The sequence below is a fragment of the Gavia stellata genome, chromosome 4 (genome assembly GCF_030936135.1).
Source record: "Gavia stellata isolate bGavSte3 chromosome 4, bGavSte3.hap2, whole genome shotgun sequence".
In the NCBI taxonomy this organism is placed as follows: Eukaryota; Metazoa; Chordata; class Aves; order Gaviiformes; family Gaviidae; genus Gavia; species Gavia stellata.
In genome coordinates, this window is record NC_082597.1 from 62,152,187 (window position 1) to 62,167,113 (window position 14,927).

The 14,927-nt window shown below is 41.3% G+C and overlaps 1 protein-coding gene across 1 annotated transcript; it reads right to left on the reverse strand.

Annotated features, from left to right (window-relative positions):
- Positions 1–261: 261 nt before the first annotated feature.
- Positions 262–10,028, reverse strand: HSP90B1 (heat shock protein 90 beta family member 1). Its single transcript, XM_059816300.1, has 18 exons — positions 9,917–10,028; positions 9,283–9,382; positions 8,468–8,609; positions 8,274–8,390; positions 7,554–7,885; positions 6,613–6,724; positions 5,806–5,922; positions 5,087–5,203; positions 4,218–4,355; positions 4,050–4,127; positions 3,898–3,963; positions 3,374–3,643; positions 2,894–3,139; positions 2,475–2,611; positions 2,001–2,079; positions 1,751–1,906; positions 1,084–1,182; positions 262–524 (listed from the first exon to the last, which is right to left on the reverse strand). Exons 1-18 carry the CDS (start codon positions 9,963–9,965, stop codon positions 495–497), a joined length of 2,385 nt encoding a protein of 794 aa, XP_059672283.1. The 5' UTR covers positions 9,966–10,028; the 3' UTR covers positions 262–494.
- Positions 10,029–14,927: the final 4,899 nt, after the last annotated feature.

Consider the following 14,927-nt stretch of genomic DNA (forward strand, 5'->3'; position numbering starts at 1 on the left):
TCTTGAATACTTATTTCAACTACCCAATTCAGTACAGCTCTCAGATACCAGGTGTATTTTGGCTGAACAGCACAGCAGGCTTGTTAACAGAAAACCCAACCATAGGCATACCCTATACAGGTAAGTGTGGCTGTACCAGTGTGGAAAGGCACAAGGACTACAAACTGGCTGTTGTACAAAGGACCTGAATGCTCAAGACAATCCCTTCATTTCTTTGTGATAACCCACAAGATGAGCTTACTATGTAAAATTTAGAGTTAGTGGTGTTTAGGAACATTTTATTTTGTACATGACAAGATTTTACACCAAGTCAGTTAAATAATACAAATTTACATTCATGAGGAATGTTTTTAGAAAAGTCAACTAAAAAAAAAAAATCCTCCTTTACCCTTAAACCCCATACCATCCCTCAACATTTTACAGTGAAAAAAACCAAACAACCTAATTCACATTCCCTCCTAACCCCCCAATGCAGGACGGTAGTTGAGTGCAGCTTACAGTTCATCTTTCACATCTGTGGATTCCTGTGGAGACAAAAAGAGAATCAGAATGTTGCTTTTGGAAAGTGGAAAAGTTCACAAGCACTGTCCCAGAAGAACTGAACCTAAGTAACCATCAAGACATCATTAAAAGTGCAGACATTAGCAAAGTGAAGGCTGATTTCACGTAACAGTTGAACCGTTTAGAGGTAGTGGTGTTGTCTGTAGTGTTGTTGTAAGTCTGTGTTGTAAGCATTTGAAGCTATACTCTTGCCAATTTGCTGATGTTATTGCCCACAAGCTGTGGAAAACATTAAGTGGACTGTAGAGGATTCGCTGCTGTTTCCTTGTCATCAGGCACTCTTAAACAATCTCTTAAACTTAATTTAGCTCAACTTTGAATATATCTAAGTGTTTTCTTCTTACAATGTAGTTTGATAAGGAAGTGTCATTTGTGCTGCAGGTTTTTTCCCCTCCAAGAAAAGCCTGGAAAACCTCACACTAAAAAATAGTGTCATGAAAGGCAAAGTGAACAAGTTTGTTGCCAGGAAGGACCAGAGACAAAACTGCACATAAATGTTTATACGAAAACTTGAGACATTACCTTTTGTGTTTCACTGTCTTCAGCATCAGCATCCACCTCCTCTTCATCTTGCTCTGCCTCCTCAGCTGCATCTTCAGGCTCTTCAGGTTCCTCCTCCACCTGTAGGAGGGTCACAAGCAATTTGCTTAATTTGCTTAGGATGTTTACTAGTTGTGGACTAGCTAAATACAGACTATGGAAGAATTCATTATCAGTTCCTAACATTTGCCACAAGCTACCTGAAGGAAAAAGCAAGTTCTGTTTAGCATTGACACACTATCATGCATCCTCTAGCAAGATACCCAGCATAAGTTCTTGCACAGCATTATGAGAATCCATATTACTTACACCCACTTACGAATGTCTCCATTAATGAGATAGGCACATGTGCCTTTGGCCCCTAATTTACTCCCATAGAACCACCACTTAGTTAAGGACAGGACAATACTTGAGAAGCATAATGAATGAGCAGAATCCCAAGCACGTAGAAAGAAGGGTGGAAGGGAGGACATGAGCATGATGTACAGACTCATCAGTTTCCCACCCAGGTACTTGAACTGGGCTCTTGGTGACCCACCTAAGTGTAGGAAGCTGGATACATTTCATTTTACATAAGTCTATCAAGTATCTGCTTTAAGTTGTAGCAGCAGCAAGTCAATTATCAACCCCAAGTTGAAGACAAACTAACCTTTGCATCCAGGTCAATGTTTAAACTTAAACGAAGCATCCTTTCTATTCTGTCTCCATATTCCTTAGTGTCTGGTAACATATATCCTGATCTCAAAGTTGCAGTTTCAAACAATACCACTGCAAGATCCGAAACTGTTTTGTCATCTTCATTTTCCTAGTGTGGAAGACCATTAAAAAAACCAAACAGAACTGTTAACTAGGTTGTATGCAGCCAAGTAGTCAATATTTCACTACTGTTATTTGTTTACCTTGACTCGCCTCAGCATGTCCTTTATCAGTGGATGCCTGGGGTTAATTTCAAATGTCTTCTTTTGGCTAGCATAGTAACTGAAAAGAATGAAGTTACATCACTAAGTTTTAAGTACAGGACCCAGCTACATCTTTAAACCCATGAATACCGATTACAGCCACAATAACAACTGTATTCCTCCCCCAGCCCCACTTTACTACTAGCTTAACTCTTAAAAGCATTCAAGTTACCAAGACAGCTCACCTTCTCTTGTCACCAAATGCCACTGGTGAGTCTTGCTCACCAGGCAGTTTTACATACTGGGCTTTGGAATAACAATATAAGACTATAATGTCACTTATAACCAAGTTGCAGGCTCCATCAAAAATACAAAGGATCATCTGAAGCAGATGGAAGCTTGGGTGTGCCCACACCAAGCAAGGAAGGCCATCAACTACATTTCATATCTGCTGCTATGTAACTGAAAGCTTACTTTGTGGATATATCCTTCCCAGTTTGGTAAGCTTGAGCCTTCATGATTCTTTCCATGTTACCAGACCACCCATACTGACTAGCCACAAGAGCACATGGAGACTGGGTTAAACGTTGAGATAGCACAGCTTTTTCTATCTGTAAAAAAAAAAAAAAGCCTTAATGTTAGTTCACAGAGCTAAGAGCTTATACAGGGAATAAAGTAATTAACTCTGAATTTCTTGTCACTTCAATATTTTCTGAAGGCTAAGATGACATTCTAACCAATTATCTTCCTGACATAAAGGTATTAAACATGTTTGTTTATCCAAAGAAAGAGAGAAGCTACTGTCAAGTCTATGCTCAAAGAATCTGCAAGGTACACTGTAGCAAGTACAACAGCATTTACAAATCAGCATTACGTGTATCGTAACATTTTACCTTGTCTTTCAGAGCTTTGTCTTTCATCCAATTTAAGAGTGGTTCAAATTCCTTTTCCAAGGCTTCCCGACTCTCCTTAGACTTTTCACTTTCTTCAAACTTAACTCCTTCTTTTGCTACATTCTGAAACCTCTTGCCATCAAACTCTGGCAGAGCCTGAATACAGTATTCATCTACAGGTTCAGTCAGATATATCACTTCATAGCCCTTTTTCAGAAGACGTTCAACAAATGGTGAGGACTCAGCCTAAGATGACAAAACAGATCAGATGCCAGTTTAATTGAGTTGGTATCAGCAGCTACTGAAACCTGTACAACTATTTGACAAGCGTTGGCACAAGGAAAACTGAACTGCAGTAGCAACATAAGCATGGAATCTCCACATTTGCAACAAATACATAGTTCACAATGTTTATGGTACTACTTTAACTAGGAGCTGTAGTATTTTTTCCCCTTCCCTGATTCTTCCATGCTCACATACCTCCTTTCTGCTAGCACCTGCCATGAAATAAATTTTGTCTTGCTTCTCTTTCATTCGTTCCACATACTGGTCAAGGCTGGTAAGGTTACTTTCATGATGAGATGACTGGAAGCGAAGAAGTTTAGCTAGTCGTGTACGATTGGAGTGATCCTCAATAACTCCAAGCTTTACATTAGTACCAAACTCTTTCCAGAACGTGTCATTGTATTTTTCTTCTGCAATTTTCTTGATCATATCAAGAGTTTTGCGAACAAGTTTCTTTCTGATCACCTAAAAAAAGCAGCAATACCAAGTTACAACAATAAGCACTTGGAAGAACCCTCAAATCAACCCTACTGCAAAGGATGAATTCAGGACAGTGTCTCTGATTTGAAGTGAACAGAGGTAGTCTGAAAACAGCAATGCATGGGCTTCCTTTCCACTTTAATTTCACACTCCTTATATAAAGGAAAATCAGTCAAGCTATTATTCTTCTAAACCTTGCTACATGTTTACAATGAAGGCATTAAGATCAATTGGCTTACCTTTAACAACTTATGCTGCTGAAGTGTTTCACGAGATACATTCAGAGGAAGATCATCAGAATCCACCTAATTGAGGAAGAAACTTCTTAAGTATAGCTAACAGTAGTTGAAGATTAAAAAAATTAAATGCAAGTAAGACTTATAATACTTACAACACCCTTAACGAAGTTAAGGTATTTGGGCATCATGTCATGGAAGTCATCAGTGATGAACACTCTTCGAACATACAACTGAATTACAAGAGGAAACAGCAGCCAGGTTATGTTTAGCTTTTTTTTTTTTAAGACATGAAACCATACCCACACACTTGCTTGTCCTACCTTAATGAAATCACTTTTTTTTGATCCATATTCATCAAACAGGCCACGTGGAGCAGAATTAGGAACAAACAAGATAGATTTGAAAGTTACTTCCCCTTCAGCAGTGAAGTGGATGTAAGCCATTGGGTCATCATGTTCCTGTGAATAGAGAATTGTTTTAACTGACACCAGGAAAGTATCAGTGAGTTAGTATGTTAATACATTTCCAATAACAACATGAGTTTGCCAAATAAGTGCAATTATTTTACAATTAAACTATCTAACCACGCTTTGTTAGAATCTCTTACGGAGACAAAAGTTCCAGATTCAGCTGAGTTACTTACATAGAAGTAACCTTCCTTGAGACCTGCTAGTTTTTTTTTTTTTTTAACAATTTACAAGCCAAGCACCAAAAAGTTACCAATAGCACAGTAACTAAGGCTGTATCATCACAGCACGATTAAGAGACTTCTAAGTAACACGTTATGCCATATTTACACATAAAGACAGTGTTTTCTGTAGAAAGCCGTATCTTCCTCTTTCTTCCACCACATACAACACAAGCACCACCACATTCAGACCAAATAAGAATTTCACTGTCAACATTTAAGCACACCAGTAAGCTCCATATAAGCTGGAATGTATTACTTCTCAAACCTAGGCCACTCAACACTTGGGTGACAGTACCCTCTCTCTGGAAAAAAAAAAAAGAGATTAACTCCTGACTGAGATGCTATACCTCCTAGGCTCTCTGCAACTCAGTCTATCTACTGACAGCAATTAATTATTCAGAAATAGCCCATCCTATAAACACTCAGTTTTGTTTACACAGCCAAGAGATACTACAGCAAGCCTCTTGCTTTGAAATAATCTTGAGGCTCAGAGCTTACCTTGGAAAAGGTTTTGTAAAAAGCTTTGTATTCATCTTCTTCAACTTCTTTAGATGGTCTCTGCCAGATCGGCTTTATGTCATTCATGAGCTCCCAATCCCAGACAGTCTTTTCAACCTAGGTATACAAGCACCATATAATAAAGACTCATTCTTTACTTCAGATTAAGTCAGTTACAGACATTCCACTGAGGCTAAGTCATAAAATAGCATGTCAAAAATACACGCTTTTCCTAATTTACAAAATAAATTATGCAATGGCCTGGATATTCTCATTCAAGTATACAAATCAGTGTAATACATGGGAACAAAATTTAGGTCTACACTAGTGTCTTATGTACGTTTAACACATTCACTGAGTATCAGGTATTTCTGTTCTACTGCCATTCTGAAAAAAGCCTTCCAGCAGAGTATACCCAATTTAAACTACTCAATGTCAGATTACTGAAGTCCACTACCATTTCAAGTAGTTCACTCAAGCATTTATAATTAGTTCTGGGACCACTGCCTCACAAGACTATTGTCAGTCATCTGCCTGATTTCAACCAAGTCTGTTTTGTTTACAATCTTATTTCCTGACAAGATGTCTAACTGCACTTAAACAGGATTGCTGTTTGAAAGCACACACACACTAATGAAGGGCACCTCTGGAAGACTACCTATGAAAACTGCTGAACCATCTGACATGAGTTACAAAACCCCAAGTCTGACAAAGCTTACCTTCTTAGTTTTTGGTTTCTTTTCTTCCTCCTCCTCTTCAACTGCAGCTTCATCATCATCTGTTTCTTCTTTCTCCTTTGCTTCCTCTTCTTCAATGGGTTCTTCAACAGTCTCTGTCTAAAAAGACAATTAGAAGTGGGGACTTGGACTGCTTGGCTTCCTACCAGGTATCTTCTAGTATTCTCTCAAACAGCTTAATCTCTCAGAGGACTCATTTAACTTGTGTTATTTGCCTATCACAAGCATTTCTCTACAGGTAGCTAGATCTTTTTAATTGCATTTTTCATGAATATGTGCTTTCTTTCAATACACTGGGAAGTCACTCTAGGCAAATTTAAGTTTTTCCATAGCTTTACACATAATGCTAATCAGAGACTTGGGTGATTTTAAGTTAGTGCTACACCAAAAAAACATCAGAAGAGGCCTAAAAGTTAAGACGCTGCCCTATTTTCAGAAGGGCACCTAACCATGGCCCTGCTTGAGAGCTTACTAAAGCTTCCAGCTACCCAACAAAGACAGCGGAAGAAAGATCTTCCTTAGTAATTAGCACAATCTTGCTCCTTTGGTAAAGTTCTGCGAGTCAGAATAAAACCAAGTTCCTTGAAAGTTTGTGATTTTAGCAACACACTAACTTTTGGAGAGCAAGTAACTAGTAAAATACTAGCCAGAAAAATCAGGAATGGAAGGATTCCAGAAATCATACAAGTAGAAGTTCTACAATATGCCCTCATCCTTCCTGAAAGGTCTGGCCAGACAGTTTTCACAACCAAAGCTCATACTGTGCAATGCTCAGTTAAATATACTTACCTTGCTGCTCCATACATATATGGGGAAGTTTATGAACTGTGAGTATTTCTTCACCAGATTTTTAACAGTATCCAGTTCAAGATAATCAGATGCTTCCTCCTTCAAGACAAGGCTAAAGAAAATAAAAAACCTCAATTGAAGTGCTCAACAAGTATTTTTAAACAGTTTTACAAGATGCATTTTCCTACTACTGCAGCTATAGCAATTCAAATTTATGCAAGTGAGCTTGTTAGTTCAGCTGCAAATCTCTCTTAAAAAAAATACAGTCCCTACTAAACTGCTCCAATGAGAAGAAAAACATAGTTGTTTTCAACAATTGGGGCAGAACACAATATCCGGAAGTCTAAATGAAAGCCTCAAATCATACTGATACTTGTCAGGTCCTTGATGCACTCTCACTGGCTTTACCTGGAACTAGAGTACTGAGATGAACCTTTTCATAGTAAGTGCTTTCTTCAGGAAGGCCTCTAAAGCCAGGTCAAGTAAATTTAACTGCTCATGAAATTGATGAAAAATAGGACTGTCAAACTACCTCTAGTTTGAGATTTGCATCAGACCAGTCTCACCAGTATATGAAGAGCAGCCAGTTTCCAAGAGGAAGCTCTACAGCCCCTGTATAGGTTTTGATGGGCCACAATTGTGTTGAGGAACTGAATGAGTTTGCAGGCAGCTGAACTGCCTGGAATTACTTGCCAACAGTTAGTTGTCAAGATGCTCGTGGTTTTCTTAGTTCATCTAATGGAATATGAAGCAAAGTACATTATCACTCCACATTTATTTTGGATACAGTTAGTTTGCATGTTTCTATTAAACTGAAAAAAGCTGTATTACAAGAATCAAAATATATGAGTTACAATGCTAAGGTCATCCACATACTCCAATGAGCAAAGTGTACCCACACAATTTTTTTTCTTTTAAACCCGAAGAAACTTAATACCTACGTTATGGTTGTGCCACGTCCTAAAGTGTTTCCTCTTGGGTCATCAATCACAGAGAATTCATTTGAATCTGACTCCCAAATATGTTGAGTATCATTGTTGTGTTTTGATGTCACAATAACTCTGTCTGCTACTAAGAAAGCAGAATAAAAGCCAACACCAAACTGGCCAATTAACTCAGATGTTGACTGGCTATCATCCTGCATTTCAGTCATCTTGTTTAAGAATTCACTTGTACCAGACTTTGCAATGGTACCCAGGTTTTTAACTAACTCCTCTTTTGTCATGCCAATACCCGTATCTGTAACATGAAGCATGTTCTTCTCTTTATCACACTGAAAAAACAAAAGAGAAAGATACAGGTTGACTTCACTTTGAATCTCAATGCATAATACACTGCCATAGAAAAGTGGTAAGTAGAGTAGCAGCTATTCAAATTCAAACATGCGTGGCTACAATAAATCAAATTTGCAGTAATTACAGAAGTGAGGAACACCTATCTTTGAAGTATTTCAATACTTCAGTTACTCTTTATAGAATCAGAAATATAATTTTCAGCCTTAAAAGAAAAGTAGTCTTTGATAAAGTTAATTGCAAGGGTCCTGATGTGGTCCTAGTTTGTATTTGCATCAGTACGAAGCCAAAAATTTAGATTTAATGATGCACTTTTTTTACATTCCTCCCACCGCTCCTCGAGAGTTGATTGTACCTAATGCTTCTTACCTTGATTTTGACCGTAAGTTCCTCATTACCAGCAAGAGCATTTTCATCAGTCAAGGATATTAACCGTATCTTATCTAAAGCATCCGAAGCATTTGAAATAAGTTCCCTCAGGAAAATCTGAAATAGAAATCAGTTAAGTGAGGAGTTCCAGAACACACACAGTTCTAACATGTTCTACTGATAAAGGCACTAACCTCTTTATTTTTGTATAAGGAATTGATAATAAGTTTCATCATTCTGTTCACTTCTGCCTGAAATGCAAACTTCTCAGATTTTTCTCTGATTTCTTTGATCTGGGATGCATTTAGGCCATCTAGTTGGATCGCTTCTTCCTCTCTGTTAGAACAACAAAAACCCATCAAGTAGTCTTGTCCACATACAGCATCACTAATTCTATCATCTAGCAACAGCAATAGTAGTCTAGTTAGAACAACAGTAAGATCCTTAATCACTGACACAGCCCCAAAGTTACATGATCAAATGAGGTATGTGCAAGAGTAGCTATCCTCAACTGCATAACCTTAATATAAAACTTGAGTGAAAATCCATGCTTCCAAGCAAGGCTTTTTTCCTAAAAAGAAATTCAGGGAAGAATATAGGTATGTTAAAACCACTGTAATCCTCAGCATGGTATACCTCACAGGAGGTAAGGCAGTTCATAGGCATAGAGCCATTTCATCAGTAGGCACTCAACTGACACCATTTACCACTTACAGTTACATGCAAGAGTACACCCCTATAAATTTATTGGGGTTTATATAACTACTAATATTAGATAAAACCAAGCTGAATATTTCTGTATCCAAGTTCTTAGCCTCACTTCTATTTAGAAAGAAACAGTCTTTTTCAGAGATATCTTATTTCTCACAGCTAACTAGATCTGTCTTGAATGGCATTCAACCCCTATTTCTGAGGCTTTAGGCATTATTGATGCTCTAACTGACCATTCAAAAGCAAAGGAAAGCCTTAGCGTTTCAGAAGTAACTTACCCAGAACGCCAGGTACTAACCTCTGAACAACTTCGTCATCTGTTCGAGACCCTTCTCTGCTTTTACCCAAGTCATCTTCCACGGTCCCGTCCACATCCACCTCATCAGCTCTAACGGATACTGGGAAAACAAGGAATCCAACGATCCCCACTAAGCACTATCGAAGTTCGCTGCTTACCCCTTCCCAAGAACCCAGGCTCAGTTCTGACCCTCCACCCCCCACCCCCCGAGAAAACTTCAGCCCAACCCAAGACATCAGAGATGGGGGAGGGGGACGGACCCCCCCGCCCACCCTCCGCCCCCGCCCGTGACGGCTCATGAGCCGCGTTAGACGTACCGTCCTCCTCCCCGCGCCACCCCGCTCCCTGGAGAGCGGCACCGGCCGCAGCCCGGGGAAGAGCAAGGCAGGAGGCCGAGCACAGCTTTCCCCCTCCCCTCGGTACGCCCCCAGGAAGACAAGCGGGGACGGGGGACAGTGAAGGGTCGCCCCCCGCCCCCTAAACGCCAAGGGCCCCACCTCACTTCTCGTCGGCCTCCACCCCCCTTACACTAGCAAAAAGGGGGGGCTGTCGGTCGAGACCCCGACCCTCTCTCTTCCCCCGCCCCCCCCCCCCCCCACCGGCCAGAAGCTTCTAGAAGCCCGCAGGCACTCACCGGCCAGGAGCAGCGTGCACGCCAAAGCGAGCCCCCACACCGACTTCATAGCGACGCGGGCTGCGGTCGCAGAAGAGAACGGCCCCAGGCACCCTGCCTCGCGCTCCCGAGCCCGCCGCCGGCCGCAGCCCCCCGCCCGCCGCCGCTGAGCCCACTGGCGCGGTTGCGGCCCTCCCCCTCCGCCTTATCAATGCGGGGCGCTGGAGGGTGGGGGGAGCCGCTCCGCGACTGGCCAATTGGAGCGTACCACGCCAAATACACAGCCAATGGAAAGCCTGGAAGGGAGGGGCCTGCACCTATCGCTGCCAATCGTGGCTTTCCATGTGCGGTTTCCTGCGGACGGAGCGTGGCCGGCGCCGATTGGCCGGGCGGAGGGGCGCTTGGCCAATCGTTTCTGTGGAGGGGTTTAACCGGCATAGCCTGTCGTTACATTTTAATGAAGAAGCCGTTAACGTTTAACGCCGAGGCTATGTTGGCCGCAGCCGCTGCGGCCGCGTCCAGAAGCGAGAAGGACAATCTTCACATGGGAAGCCAGCTCCGACCGCTTCCGGGGCACTCGAGATGTTTACCGGTAAACGGTTGCTATGGTAACGGGCGCTTCCGGTCGTGGCGACCCGCCGCACCCCCGGGGACCAAAGAGGAGCGAAGAGTTACGGATAGGGCGACCATAAACAGCGCGCCCGAGCGGCGCGAGCAGCCCCGGGCTTGGGCCGCCGCAGCCGCCGGCAGAGGAGCGGCGGCGCTGATGGGGTCCTCCTGTCAGCCCCGCCGCATGGGGATCCCTCCCCCACCGCCTACGGCGGGCAGGGGTGCGAGGCCGGTGGTGGGCGCGTGCGCCGTTGCGCCGCGTTGCATGCCGGGAGCTGTAGTCCGCAACTGCGGGGCACACGCCGCCCCCTGCCGCTGCGGCGCGGGAGCTGCGCGGGGCGCGGGGGGGGGGGGCCGCCATTACAAGGACCTGCCCGTCCACCAGGTGTTCAGGGCCCGAGATGGCCCCTCTGTTGACCTTGTTGCTTCCTTCCAGCGTGTCTGGTGCCTCACATGGCCGTGAGAGAGACTGGTCGGCTGGCTTCAGCCGGGCCTCCCCGCGGCCTCATCTATGGGGACTGTCAGTATTGATGGAGGATAAAGCACGCTGGGTGCTAAGCAGGTCTCCATGTTTTCCTGCTTTCCGGTGCTCATCAGGGTGACCATCCTCCAGTGAGCTTATTAGCACTCCTTAGCCTACCCTTGGGGCCCTTGTTTATCCATTAACGGTCCTGCTGCCTCCAGCTGGTGTGAAGGGACCACGGAGAGCATCCACAAACTGCTCCTCCGACGCCCCACTCAGGGAAGGTCAGTGTGAAAAGAAACCAGTATTTGTGGAGCAGTAAAAGGTAGGCCTGGTGCTCAGGAGGTGGGATGTTCCCATCCTTTTTCAGTGTGCCTTTCAGGGATTGCAGTTTGTAAGATGAAACACCGTGCATACATATTCTGCAGTGCATCGCTGTTAACTTCAGGTTTTTAAACCATGAAAGCTGACACGTGATTAAATATAATATACTTTTTTTTGTATGTTAATAAGCTACTTGAAATATATTATGCACACACACCCCCACACGCACTTTCCTGAGAAAGTCTGCCCTGGCTTTCATGTGCCAGTCACCTGTTTTATCTTACACATGTTCAACATTAGACTGGAAAAAAAAAAAACAACTGGCAAACAATGATTTAACGAACTCTGTACTTGGAGAGGAATGTATTTAAAAACTATTTATCTGAGATGTTCAATACAAAAAATAAAAACCACCCTCACTGTGTTTACGACTTCACAAACACTGAAGTTAGTCTATCGGTAGCTAAAAGTCTTGGCAAAAATAAGCTTATCATCTTTAGTTATACAATGAGCCAGATGATAGATTTTTTTTTTTCCCCCTCTGCAAAACTCAGTGTTGTACCTTTTTGTCCTAGTGATAATTAAAGTTTATAGAATTGGAAAGGAGCCTCTGTATTACAGTAAGTAATAGTTATCTTTGGGTTTTTCTTAATGAAGCCAAGATTCTATTGTGACCAATTTAAAAATAATCATGTAGCTTTTCTGTATGATTTGCAGTTTCAATAGCTGTTCTTCAGAAGCTGCTGCTTCACTAATCACAAATTATTAGAGAAATAAGAAGGAAAGTTACTATTATGTTTCTCTATGACTGTGAATAGGCATTTGAGGGATTATAGGGATTTACAGAGTAAATTTCTCTCTGTCTTGCAGAATTCTTGCATTAACAGGTTTTTATGGGAGTTCTGTTTTAGCAGTCATTTTGCTGGCAGCGGGAAAATGTAATGCTTCGTGACAGTATTTCTGAACTTTGGTAACTGGAATAGTAGGAATGCAAACCAATTCTGTTATTGACTATGCTAAACCAACAAAGATTTTTGATTAAGTTTGGTGGAATCCAATTAGTTTGCTCTTGTGATTATACAAAGTAGAATGTTGCTTTTGAAGGAGATACAAAACCTGATAAACCTGTGTTTTGTGCTTTGAATTTAGAGGTCAGACTAGTAAGAAGTATAATGTGGTTAGCGGCATTGCTTGCTTTATGTAGATTATACTGTTTGCTTTCATGAAAGCCCAGATGGATTACCCAGGACAAAACTGATAGGCAAGAATGAGGTAGCTGAGTACTTGCGCTCTCATAATGAAAGTTTGATCTCTTTACAAGGAGGTTGGCAATCGAAGAAAATATCTTCTTTGAATATTAAACTTCTAAAAATACTTTCTTCTGTTTTAAAACTATGAACATATTGTCAAATACCGCTGTCAATGTTTTAAGCAAATCTGAGTAGAATTTCCACTGAAAGTTTATTAATTTCAGCTTAATTTCTGCTTAAAAAACTTAACAGAGTTTTTAAAGATCTTAGTCACACTGACTACTACTGCCATTCAAAAGAGGTCTAAGGATCACCTTTCAGGATTTAATACCAAAGGAAAGGTGTAACAGTTAAGAGGTAATAGTTTTTCAGCAACTTAGCTACCTTAAAGGGTTCTGTAAAGCAACTAGATATACATTGATGATTGTGTGCATAATGATTGAAATAGTGTATGTAAGTAAGTGCTGTATTTGCTCTGTTATCTAAAAATTCAGAGGCATGTGGTGTTACGAGAAACAGAACACAGGTAGCATCTTCTCCATGCAAACAGAGCAAGCCCCTCTCCAGTCCTCTGAATGCAACTTTATCAGCTCTTCTGCGTGTCTGTGGGGGAGTCAGCTCACTGAAGCGTGCCACATGATTCCAACTGTAAGTTGTAACTAGCAAGAAGTATTACCTTGCCAGAAATAGCTGTAGAAATAAACTAAGAGGAGTTCATGTGACCCGACTGTGGGTATTTGACTTAGCCAGCTAAATTAGCCAGCTAATCTGCCTAGGGCCCAGCTGTAGTAGAGAGACAGTCTTCCTTTCACTGTACTAGCTTTGGGGTATGTCAGACTCTTTCCTGAGCTAACTTAACTCTCTAGCCCAGCAAAATACTCTCTAGTTAAATCAGTTTATATCAGGTCCAGAATGCACCAGACTAGCACATAGTAAAGAGCAGGAGTTTATGGCTAGGGGAAGGTGATATTCTGGTTTTGATGCTGGTGGGCTGAGCCTGGGATGTAAATTACATAGGACAGAGACATTGCATGTAGCTGCAAACACAAGGAAGCCATAAAACTACACAATGAGTTTGCATTGTCAGAATATTGCGTCTTTTAATACACAGTTAAATTGAAATCTGTAACTAACGCAAGTTCCATTTTTGTTCATGGATAACAAAAATGCTGTAATTTGTGTCACTGCTAACTAGCCATTTACTGTCATACTGTTTTTGATAAAGAAGTGTGATTTTATTTGAGAATAATTAATGCAGTCTGAAGTTTGTACCACCAAATTGAGTCCTGTCTTTCTTATGTGATAATGCACTGGAAATATGAAGAACTACTTATCCGCATGCTCTGTCATTTGAGCTTCATTTGTTTCTTTATAAAACAATACTTTGAGAGTTAATATTTGCTTCCTCTGCAACTTCTGCTTCAGGGACCAAATATTGTATGTGCAGCACAAACTTAAGACATTCACTTATTTAAGACACTGTACAATATTTGGGACTGAATGTGAGTATGAAACAAACAAAAAGCTGCCATTAGCTAGCTTTTCAAGCTGATTATCCAAATATTAGAAAATTTTACCAGTAACTACATACGAGCAAGATTAAAATACTATTGTTTGTGAACAGTGACAGCTTTACTAAATGCCCATGCTGTGAATTATTCTTACCTGCTCTCTTTTTATCAAGAACTTCTATTGACCAAAACACCATGTTTTGATTTCAACCTTTTTCTGGTTAGGAGAAATACATCCTCTATCCACTACCTACTTACTTCGTCTCAGAACTACTAATCTCCACTAAAGAGGGATTCCAGCTGTACTCTAGTTTTAAGAGTTGAGAATCCTAAAGAAAAGGCTAACTTTTTCATTCCTGTATTGTGAAAGGCTACGCCGCCAAATATTCTACAGCTTCATGTACAAACATGTTTAGACCTGTTTCTTTGAATATTTTATTCTTTGCAAAGACACTATAATATACTTTATGAAAACTTGGTTTTTTTCCCATTTATGATTAATGTAACTTGCTAGGTAGAGGTACATTCGGTGTTTCCAGGACTCAGCAGAGTGCTGTATGAGAAAGGTAGTCAAAGTGGAATTTAAGACTTGAGGTACTTTGAATTATACACATGTGAAAGAAAACAGTAAGCCCAAAATGTTTGTGTCTGACTGATGCTCAGATAGAAGACAACTTCTACACTTTTTTTTTTTTTTGCAATAAATGTAGGCCCATCAGCTTCCCTGATACAGCTGTTTAGTAGATTTCTATTAGCATCAGTAGCTTCACCTCCTGCTTTTGCTCCTGTTTTCCTGGGTTTCTGAAATTTGGCAGTTTGTGCAGCTGAATATCAGTGAATATCAGAAAGCTGCCGAGGATCCATAGAGTTACTCT